At 48.1% G+C, this 11,565-nt stretch overlaps 2 protein-coding genes across 4 annotated transcripts in view; one reads left to right on the forward strand and one right to left on the reverse strand.

The window, feature by feature from the left end:
- The window catches only part of LOC134647962 (probable phosphorylase b kinase regulatory subunit beta), a 32,082-nt gene extending 31,908 nt beyond the window's left edge, over nt 1–174 (reverse strand). For all 3 annotated transcript variants that reach the window (XM_063502369.1, XM_063502368.1, XM_063502367.1), the window contains exon 1: nt 15–174. In XM_063502369.1, the coding sequence (XP_063358439.1) occupies nt 15–17 (3 nt within the window). In that variant the 5' untranslated portion in view covers nt 18–174. The remainder of the gene's footprint in view (nt 1–14) is intronic.
- A 3,855-nt stretch (nt 175–4,029) lies between these two features.
- LOC134648231 (uncharacterized) lies at nt 4,030–8,633 on the forward strand. The gene is made up of 5 exons (XM_063502717.1): nt 4,030–4,621; nt 5,158–5,373; nt 5,952–6,098; nt 6,810–6,941; nt 7,924–8,633. The coding sequence occupies exons 1-5, from the start codon at nt 4,573–4,575 to the stop codon at nt 8,631–8,633; spliced, it is 1,254 nt and encodes a 417-aa protein (XP_063358787.1). The 5' UTR covers nt 4,030–4,572.
- The last annotated feature ends 2,932 nt before the right edge of the window (nt 8,634–11,565 follow it).

An 11,565-nucleotide genomic window follows, 5' to 3' on the forward strand; every position in this document is an offset into this window, starting at 1 on the left:
CAATTATTACCTACCATTTTTTATATCTAATAAAATAAATAACTTTCTATTGTCCCCACTGACACTTGATATAAACAAACTCACTATCGCTTGATAAAACTAGTCCATAACGCCCTCTCTATAACACTGATCTGATCGCAAAGTTACTCCAAATTTAGCTTTCCTAGTTTCTAATTATAAACATAGTATGCCCGACGAGCGGCCGGCCGGCTGGCGCGCTCGCAGTGCCGACGATGTCGTATCCGTATTTACAAGAGCTCTCGTACGATGAAATACCTTTATGCGTGCTAGCATACGACGAGGGTATTGAAGGTGTGTTTACTGTTTAAACAGTTTATATTTAAACAATCGCATTTGTTTATGAGGTTATTGACCCTTTTCTGAATACATATTTCGCGGGTCTCAAGATTTTACCTACTTTGTGTGTGTGTGTGTAATGTGTTTGAAGTGGATTCGTTTCAAATATAATTTACTACGAGCTGCACAGTACCTGTCGCCGTCGGAATAGTGTTTATCCGAATACATTGGAGAGAATACCTATATTAATTCGGCCAAAAATACTATCATCGGATTTTCTTCCCCACCTAGGTAGGTTCTGTCTGTAGAATAAGCTCACCGCATAGGATTTCTCGAGAGACTACAGTGACGTGAGGAATCGAATTTACTTCAAACATACCTGAAGTTACCCTCATAGGGCAAGGTACTTGTACGCATCAACATATACATACCTACAAGACATTGTATTTGTGTGCAGATGTGTGCTGCGGAGATGGACCCGAAGAGATGTACGATTCGCCAGTGCCCGGGTCCCCGAGGGCGGTTTCTGCGCAAAGACCTTCACCCCTACACTTACAGGAAGACATAGGGGTGGGGTCTCTGGTGGAGGTTGCTACCGATGTGGATCAGCAGTATTATGGAGTGGTCAGGTGGATCGGGGTTATTGATGGTAAGTATTAATGAAAGCAGCGCTTAGGTACTCGTAAATTCCACCCTTATTTATTATTTAACAAAAAGAGTACAAAACTTGCATCAATCTTGCAGTAAAAGTTGTCTATTTGTAGGTTTTAGCGTTTACGAAGTTCTGCTTTATGATTCCTGATTAAGCAGGTGGAAACAGTAAAATTAAATTAATTACCATTATCCAGACTCAACACTGAACAAGTCATCTCGAGAAGGAAATGCTCGATTGATCGCGCGTCTCACTCATAATAAATGTTTGCTAATTTATCCATTTGCAGTAGCCTCTGGTCTGGTTTGTAAACTTAAACAATGATTCCATAAATGTGCTTATGTAGACACGGCGACAGCGGGCGTGGAGTTGGAGCAAAGCGTGTGCGGACTAGGCGACGGCACGCGCGGTTCAGCGCGGCTGTTCTCCTGCGCTCCGGGGCGAGCGCTGTTCGTGCCGCTGCCACTCTGTCGCCGCGACGCGCGCTTCCGTGACACGCCGCCGCCTGACACGGCGCGCTCTGACTCGGATCCGCACCTCGACCAGGTATCCATACGGACAGTTCTTGTGCAGCTCAGGCGAAGGCACGCACGGTTCAGCGCGGCTGTTCCTGTGTGCTCCAGGGCGAGCGCTGTTCGTGCCGCTGCCACTCTGTCGCCGCGACGCGCGCTTCCGTGACACGCCGCCGCCTGACACGGCGCGCTCTGACTCGGATCCGCACCTCGACCAGGTATCCATACGGACAGTTCTTGTGCAGCTCAGGCGAAGGCACGCACGGTTCAGCGCGGCTGTTCCTGTGTGCTCCAGGGCGAGCGCTGTTCGTGCCGCTGCCACTCTGTCGCCGCGATGCGCGCTTCCGTGACACGCCGCCGCCTGACACGGCGCGCTCTGACTCGGATCCGCACCTCGACCAGGTATCCATACGGACAGTTCTTGTGCAGCTCAGGCGAAGGCACGCGCGGTTCAGCGCGGCTGTTCCTGTGTGCTCCAGGGCGAGCGCTGTTCGTGCCGCTGCCACTCTGTCGCCGCGATGCGCGCTTCCGTGACACGCCGCCGCCTGACACGGCGCGCTCTGACTCGGATCCGCACCTCGACCAGGTATCCATACGGACAGTTCTTGTGCAGCTCAGGCGAAGGCACGCGCGGTTCAGCGCGGCTGTTCCTGTGTGCTCCAGGGCGAGCGCTGTTCGTGCCGCTGCCACTCTGTCGCCGCGATGCGCGCTTCCGTGACACGCCGCCGCCTGACACGGCGCGCTCTGACTCGGATCCGCACCTCGACCAGGTATCCATACGGACAGTTCTTGTGCAGCTCAGGCGAAGGCACGCGCGGTTCAGCGCGGCTGTTCCTGTGTGCTCCAGGGCGAGCGCTGTTCGTGCCGCTGCCACTCTGTCGCCGCGATGCGCGCTTCCGTGACACGCCGCCGCCTGACACGGCGCGCTCTGACTCGGATCCGCACCTCGACCAGGTATCCATACGGACAGTTCTTGTGCAGCTCAGGCGAAGGCACGCGCGGTTCAGCGCGGCTGTTCCTGTGTGCTCCAGGGCGAGCGCTGTTCGTGCCGCTGCCACTCTGTCGCCGCGATGCGCGCTTCCGTGACACGCCGCCGCCTGACACGGCGCGCTCTGACTCGGATCCGCACCTCGACCAGGTATCCATACGGACAGTTCTTGTGCAGCTCAGGCGAAGGCACGCGCGGTTCAGCGCGGCTGTTCCTGTGTGCTCCAGGGCGAGCGCTGTTCGTGCCGCTGCCACTCTGTCGCCGCGATGCGCGCTTCCGTGACACGCCGCCGCCTGACACGGCGCGCTCTGACTCGGATCCGCACCTCGACCAGGTATCCATACGGACAGTTCTTGTGCAGCTCAGGCGAAGGCACGCGCGGTTCAGCGCGGCTGTTCCTGTGTGCTCCAGGGCGAGCGCTGTTCGTGCCGCTGCCACTCTGTCGCCGCGATGCGCGCTTCCGTGACACGCCGCCGCCTGACACGGCGCGCTCTGACTCGGATCCGCACCTCGACCAGGTATCCATACGGACAGTTCTTGTGCAGCTCAGGCGAAGGCACGCGCGGTTCAGCGCGGCTGTTCCTGTGTGCTCCAGGGCGAGCGCTGTTCGTGCCGCTGCCACTCTGTCGCCGCGATGCGCGCTTCCGTGACACGCCGCCGCCTGACACGGCGCGCTCTGACTCGGATCCGCACCTCGACCAGGTATCCATACGGACAGTTCTTGTGCAGCTCAGGCGAAGGCACGCGCGGTTCAGCGCGGCTGTTCCTGTGTGCTCCAGGGCGAGCGCTGTTCGTGCCGCTGCCACTCTGTCGCCGCGATGCGCGCTTCCGTGACACGCCGCCGCCTGACACGGCGCGCTCTGACTCGGATCCGCACCTCGACCAGGTATCCATACGGACAGTTCTTGTGCAGCTCAGGCGAAGGCACGCGCGGTTCAGCGCGGCTGTTCCTGTGTGCTCCAGGGCGAGCGCTGTTCGTGCCGCTGCCACTCTGTCGCCGCGATGCGCGCTTCCGTGACACGCCGCCGCCTGACACGGCGCGCTCTGACTCGGATCCGCACCTCGACCAGGTATCCATACGGACAGTTCTTGTGCAGCTCAGGCGAAGGCACGCGCGGTTCAGCGCGGCTGTTCCTGTGTGCTCCAGGGCGAGCGCTGTTCGTGCCGCTGCCACTCTGTCGCCGCGATGCGCGCTTCCGTGACACGCCGCCGCCTGACACGGCGCGCTCTGACTCGGATCCGCACCTCGACCAGGTATCCATACGGACAGTTCTTGTGCAGCTCAGGCGAAGGCACGCGCGGTTCAGCGCGGCTGTTCCTGTGTGCTCCAGGGCGAGCGCTGTTCGTGCCGCTGCCACTCTGTCGCCGCGATGCGCGCTTCCGTGACACGCCGCCGCCTGACACGGCGCGCTCTGACTCGGATCCGCACCTCGACCAGGTATCCATACGGACAGTTCTTGTGCAGCTCAGGCGAAGGCACGCGCGGTTCAGCGCGGCTGTTCCTGTGTGCTCCAGGGCGAGCGCTGTTCGTGCCGCTGCCACTCTGTCGCCGCGATGCGCGCTTCCGTGACACGCCGCCGCCCACAGTGTTTTCAGTTAAAAGAAACAGTGAATCTGATGTACTCGGATATGCTTGGGGAAATTAATGACAGAGGGCGTGAAAACCAATTTTATAAGTCTTTCAAATCTTGTATAATCTGTGATGCCACTTTCATCTTTTTCGTTACGCGCAATTAACAAAAGGAAATAAATAACAAAATAATTTGGTTTTATTTTTTGCTTGCCTTTAAAATATTTTTGATTCATATATCTAATAATAAAATATTCATCGAGTGTTTTTTCTTTAAATTAGTCCATTTTAAAATCTTAATTTGCATAAATTTTAGGATACAATTTAGATAAATATGAAAGGAACGGAACGTTATTGACAGACCCGCCATAACGTTTTTATTTCAATACTTTACTTTCTTGTTATCCTCGATGCTTGAAAGTGCTCTGAAACGATTCTCTTGTGATTTTATACGCCTGTGCTTGCCCTGGACCCCGATAAATCTGTTTTTATGTGAATAGTATGGTGTACTCAACGGACTCTGATTTGCTGCTTGGATTGGTTATTTGTGACAATGGTTCGAAACAGTGCGATGTGTTGTGTACCTAATTGCGGTAAAACGCGTAAGTATTCATATTAATATTTTTCATTTTCAACTGTGGAGCAATAATACTTAACCCTGAAATATAAATATGGAACTATGACCCCAGTAAGGTCTACTTCATGTGCAATATGACTCGGCGTTTTCGAATATAACTTTGACAAAATTGTCGCGATTTATTAGCACTGCGTGGTATTTTATTGACATGTAATCAAACCTAGATTATATTTCTTTAATATAACACTATCTGTATATACACAGTCTGGGTATTTTTCCAAATAAGGGTTATAAGTTATATAAAGTAGAGGTATTTCCCTATTAAGGACCGGGTCCTTCAAAGGCCTTTCTTTAGCATGGTTAAAGAACACAAAATCAACTGTAGGTTTTTATCATTTCATACCTTGACATAAGTGCAGTTATGAATGTGGTATTTTTTTTAACTTATTTAAGTTAATATAGGTATTCATTGAACATCCAAAGTTCATTCTGTTAGTGTACCTACTTAAGTCTGTACTAGTGTTACTGTAATTATACATACCCATTTCTTTTTTTTTTCAGGATTAGATAATGTGATTCTTCACAAATTTCCCTGTCCAATTAATGAGGCTGACCGGTTTCGTACTTGGATTTACTCTGTTAGTGGAGATGTGTTATCTTTGGATAATCAATTTATTCATAAGTACCGAAAAGTGTGTCATGTTCACTTTGAGGAAAAATTTATTAATCGAAGCGGAAGACTCAGCGCTATTGCAGTTCCAACACTACATTTAAAAGGTACATACACAATTTTAGCCGAATTGCACACTTGTCTTGTACAATTTAATTGTTGTGCCATTGAGGGTTCATATTACATTGGACATATCATAGTTTAGTTTATTTATTTCATAATGATAAATTACAGTATAAATTATTTTATTTATTATAGTGTTAGTATCCCTATGTCCCTGATGAGGGATAACAGGATACCATCATAGTGTTAGTATTAGCCCCCAATGACAAAAAAGGGCTGTCATAAGTTCAATGTGTATGTGTATGTAGTAGTTATATATCTCTGTGTATGTAGTTGTATGTCTGGCTGCGGCAATCTATGTAGCACTCAAACGGTATGTGAACTAATTTGAGTGCAGTTTTTTAATCAAAAGCCTTGTTTATTGGAATCATCACTTACATTACAGATCACTTACTATTCTAAAATATGGCTTAAGTTTCATGTACTAGGTACCTATTATTTTAATGTGTTTTAGAAAAAAAAATTGCCCGTTGCCCTCTAACTTAACTTTTGGTCTTTCATTGTGATATAACAATACTTTTTAAGGGCAAATATTTCTGTAATAAAATGGTTAAATTTTCAGGAATGGCTACGCAAACCGCATCGGTGCAAATTGCAAGCAATTTCCAACAACCGTTGCAAGATGATCATGTACCCCGAGCCCCATTGATGAACATCACGAATCAGTACAATGCAGGTGGTGACGACACTTCTCGGCCCTCAACTTCAGGTCAGTATGAAAACTATATATTTTCTTACAATAATATATCTATTTTTTTATTTCATTATATATTTGATACATAATTTGGAAGCTTTTTTAAAGTTTTTATTAAGGAGGAAATTCTTTACAGATCATTTAGTATTCTAAATTATAGCTTAATTTTTATGTGACTAATTATCAATCTTCCCATTCCATTCTTCTTCTTCTTGTTAGGTTAGGTTAGGTTAGGATTATTTAGCTGTGGCGCTAGGTGCACGTTGATGAACTCTTCATAGAAAGGCTTTGATCGGACTTTCATACATTTGCGACCTTTTATTATAGAGCATCGATTTTTTTTTTGTGGTTAGCACATCTAATGGTGTCTATAATTTTGCCCAAGTCTCTTATGTTTGATAGTTTCCGACTTACGTCATTTCTAAGATTTATTGAAAATAATTATTATCTCACAAACTACCCACACAATTTTTCTTTAAATCTTAGTCAATGTTCTATAAATTAAGACTCACCTCTACAAAAAAATAATAATATTACTTGTTTAAAAAAATTTGATGTGTAACAAATTATGTCAAAATGTTTTCAATTATGTAAATATCCAGAGAGGAAAATGAGTACTACGTTTGTATGAAAAGGCGATTTCACACGGGTCCTCCACTTTCGTCTTAACTTTACAAAAATCAAATGTTCTGTAGGTATTAAATTGGTGAAATATATGATTTTCAGGGATGGCTACGCCAACCGCATCGCTGAAAATTGCAAGCAATTTACAAGAACCATTGCACGATGTACCCCGAGCCCCATTGATCAACATCACAAATGCGGCTGCTCACGACGCTTCTCGGCCCACAATTTCAGGTGAGTTTGATAATAAACCTGTAAAGTTTCTTACAAATAATATATGCATTTTATTATACTACGTCGGACCGTGGGTGTCAAAAAAGCATACGGCCCGCCCGATGGTAAGCAGTCTCCGTAGCCTATGGGCACCTGCAACTCCAGAGATGTTACATGTGCGTTGCCGACCCTAACACCATAGAGTAATATAAGTAAAGAAAGAGTGGTAAGTCCATACATCAGTTTTCTTACCAAAACGCGCGTTATTTCGTAGTCGACATCTAGCGTCAAGTAGCGGAATATATCAGTACTGCTAATCAACAATAGATGTCGCGGCGAACAAATACTCTAATGCTCAACAATTTTCAGCTAATATTATAACCGCATTACTCGAAACTCGATTTTCAACTCCTTCTGCTTCTAGTATTAGTTGTAAATTGTTTTTAGCAGTACATTTTTCGTCAGTAGCGACACTTGTGCCATCTGTTGTCAAGTAGCGGTACTGATAGTTCCACTACTTGATATATGTTACATGTGGACTACGAAATAACGCGCGTTTTGGTTAAGAAAACTGATGTATGGAGTTACCACTCTTTCTTTATTTATAATATCTGGGAGACAACATATAAAAACTCAAAAATGCGCGTTTTCCCAGAGATAAGACCTAGCTAGATCGATTTTTCGCGCCTCAAAACCCCCATATAGTAAATTTAATCGAATTTTTTAGAACCGTTTCCGAGATCCCCGAAATATATATATAAATAAATAAACAAGAATTGCTCGTTTAAAGGTATTAGATAGATAGATAGATAGATTACTCTATGCTAACACTCCGCACTATTTCGCTTACCATAAAGACGAAATTAGCTAATATGTTTATACGAATAACCTGACACAGTGTCCTTATGGCAAATGGCAACCTTTTGATTGAGAATAAATAAGTGCTATAATAACTGCTAAGTATTTCTTCCTACAGCTACTTATATTATAAAATTTATTTCAGATCATACGCCACCCTACACGCCACAATTTTGCTCTGAAGCTAGTAGTTTAGCCAAACATATAAAAAAACTTACCGAGACGAAGGACAAATATGCCGTCAGACTAAAAAAAGCTATGTCTCTCTCAACCAACACGGCTTTTCAGAAAGCCATCGGTAAATTTACCACAATGGCATTGCTATTTGTCATGATGCAATTTAGGGAGATAAATAAAAAGAAAATGGGAAGGAGATTCACAAAGCAAGAAAAAATAATGGCATTATCTCTTTATAAGCAAGGACCTAAGGCGTATAGATGGCTGAGGCACATTTTTGTACTACCATCGCCTCTCACATTATCAAGGATGATATCCGCTGCAGCCTTAAAAGCCGGTATAAATGATAACATTTTCGAAAATCTTAAAAAAAAGGCCAGAAAAATGTCGATATCTGAAAGGCTGTGTATTTTATTCTTCGACGAGATGGCAATTAAACCTCATTTTGAATACAATTCAAAAAAAGACATGATCATCGGATTCGTTGACAACGGAAAAAGGAGGGTCAAAAAAATCGCTGACCACGCGCTAGTTTTTATGATAAGAGGCATCACAAAAACTTATAAACAGCCCATTAGTTACAGCTTTTGTTGTGGAGCCACCGAGAAACACGAATTAGCGCAGGCCATAAAAGACCACATATGCCCTGACCAACCAAATCATCGACTTATCTTGTAGGTTTTTCCTGCATCACTGGTGTAAAGACACAAATAAATTATTAAAAGGAACGCGATCAGACTTCGATCCAGAAGATAGAATGCGAGAAATGACGAGGAACTATTATTTAAAACGAAGGAAATGCTCCAATCGATGAACAGTGTGCATAATCGCTTTTTTCCATAAGAGTGTAGTGTAGTCTGATTTGATGAAAGTTTTTACTTATTTCTTTGCTTTTAATGGATAGATTGACTAAAAGCGATGATTATGAATGAATATTGTCAATTAGCATTGATTTTGTAATGTAAAAATAAAACTGTAATCACATTTATTGTTTTATTGTTTTTCAATTACTTGTCTGGGCAAACTGAACTAGGTCACATCATTGTGTGAACTTCGTTAGCGGTTTCCTGGTGAGGACTGCAATGGAGGTTCACACTTGTGATCTGGTTCCGTTTGCTCGGACTCAGAACGCAAACCTTAGCTATTTAAAAAGCCCGCCACTGCTCGTATAGCTGTATTAATAGGTATGGATATATACACATTTGAAAAGTTGCAGTAAACTATCAATAGATGGCGCTGCATCCGAAAACCTTGACTGATAACTCTATACCCTATTATTCAATATACTCTATGCCGCCGCCTGACACGGCGCGCTCTGACTCGGATCCGCACCTCGACCAGGTATCCATACGGACAGTTCTTGTGCAGCTCAGGCGAAGGCACGCGCGGTTCAGCGCGGCTGTTCCTGTGTGCTCCAGGGCGAGCGCTGTTCGTGCCGCTGCCACTCTGTCGCCGCGATGCGCGCTTCCGTGACACGCCGCCGCCTGACACGGCGCGCTCTGACTCGGATCCGCACCTCGACCAGGTATCCATACGGACAGTTCTTGTGCAGCTCAGGCGAAGGCACGCGCGGTTCAGCGCGGCTGTTCCTGTGTGCTCCAGGGCGAGCGCTGTTCGTGCCGCTGCCACTCTGTCGCCGCGATGCGCGCTTCCGTGACACGCCGCCGCCTGACACGGCGCGCTCTGACTCGGATCCGCACCTCGACCAGGTATCCATACGGACAGTTCTTGTGCAGCTCAGGCGAAGGCACGCGCGGTTCAGCGCGGCTGTTCCTGTGTGCTCCAGGGCGAGCGCTGTTCGTGCCGCTGCCACTCTGTCGCCGCGATGCGCGCTTCCGTGACACGCCGCCGCCTGACACGGCGCGCTCTGACTCGGATCCGCACCTCGACCAGGTATCCATACGGACAGTTCTTGTGCAGCTCAGGCGAAGGCACGCGCGGTTCAGCGCGGCTGTTCCTGTGTGCTCCAGGGCGAGCGCTGTTCGTGCCGCTGCCACTCTGTCGCCGCGATGCGCGCTTCCGTGACACGCCGCCGCCTGACACGGCGCGCTCTGACTCGGATCCGCACCTCGACCAGGTATCCATACGGACAGTTCTTGTGCAGCTCAGGCGAAGGCACGCGCGGTTCAGCGCGGCTGTTCCTGTGTGCTCCAGGGCGAGCGCTGTTCGTGCCGCTGCCACTCTGTCGCCGCGATGCGCGCTTCCGTGACACGCCGCCGCCTGACACGGCGCGCTCTGACTCGGATCCGCACCTCGACCAGGTATCCATACGGACAGTTCTTGTGCAGCTCAGGCGAAGGCACGCGCGGTTCAGCGCGGCTGTTCCTGTGTGCTCCAGGGCGAGCGCTGTTCGTGCCGCTGCCACTCTGTCGCCGCGATGCGCGCTTCCGTGACACGCCGCCGCCTGACACGGCGCGCTCTGACTCGGATCCGCACCTCGACCAGGTATCCATACGGACAGTTCTTGTGCAGCTCAGGCGAAGGCACGCGCGGTTCAGCGCGGCTGTTCCCGTGTGCTCCAGAGCGAGTGCTGTTCGTGCCCCTACCTCTGTGTCGCCGCGACGCGCGGTTTAGTCTTCAGCCACAGACAGTAAACACACTGTGCTCGTGTGGTTTACCTATAGGCTACGCGTTGTTCGTCCTGCTCGTCGTTAATTGAATGGAACTAGTTTGTGAGATTGCTTCCAGCCGCATTTGGTAATCGGCGTCGTCCCTGCTGCTTGCTGGCTACGAGCGTGGTCCCGTCGCAGAGCTCGCTGGTCTAAGAACCGCGGCATCTAAGTGTAAGGCTCGACTTAGGCGTGCAGCGGGGCGGGGCGTGCATGTTAAACAAATGCAAGCGTATAGTAGCGGCCTTAGTGCACGCTGCTCAAATTACTCGTGAGCCTGACGCCCCGCTGCACGCCCCGCGGAACGCTCCGCTTCGAGCGTCCACTCAGGCCTTACACTAAGACCACGATAACTCGTCCTACCTGAACACTGCTCCCACTATGTTCAAGTATATATCACGTTTGCAGCCGGAGTGCCCGCTGGTGACGGGCGTGGTGCCGCCGCTCAGCTCGCTGGGGGAGCTGGCGGGCAAGAACCGCGGCATCCAGGGCCACCACAACTCGTGCTACTTGGACGCCACGCTCTTCGCCATGTTCACGTTCACGAGTGTCTTCGATACGTTGTTATATCGCCCGCCAGAGCCGGAGGTAAATCATTGAATATTCAATTCTACATATGTGCACTTTTTTAAACTGTTATTAACTATAGAAAAGCCAAAGACGTCAGCTGACGCGTGCGGCTGCAGCCCAATGTCAACCTTTGTGCATTCCGACAAGGTTCACGATGGCGCGCCGCGCACGACACGATAGGCGTTCAAAAGGTCAATAGACGGATCAAGTCTCTATCTTGCTTGACATTTAAAAAAGCCCTAGATTCGTTGGTGATGCGACTTAATTGCAGTAAGTAGATATCAATATCAATAGATAGTTTAAACTCAGTTTCACTTATTGTTTAAATTCAGGTATCTAAGAGCCATACATGAGGTTTTATTTATTTTTCTATGGAAATGGCACTTTCTGATGTTTTTTATTGACACAATCATCCGTTTGAACAGGACTCG

The sequence above is a fragment of the Cydia amplana genome, chromosome 5 (assembly GCF_948474715.1).
Source record: "Cydia amplana chromosome 5, ilCydAmpl1.1, whole genome shotgun sequence".
NCBI lineage: Eukaryota > Metazoa > Arthropoda > Insecta > Lepidoptera > Tortricidae > Cydia > Cydia amplana.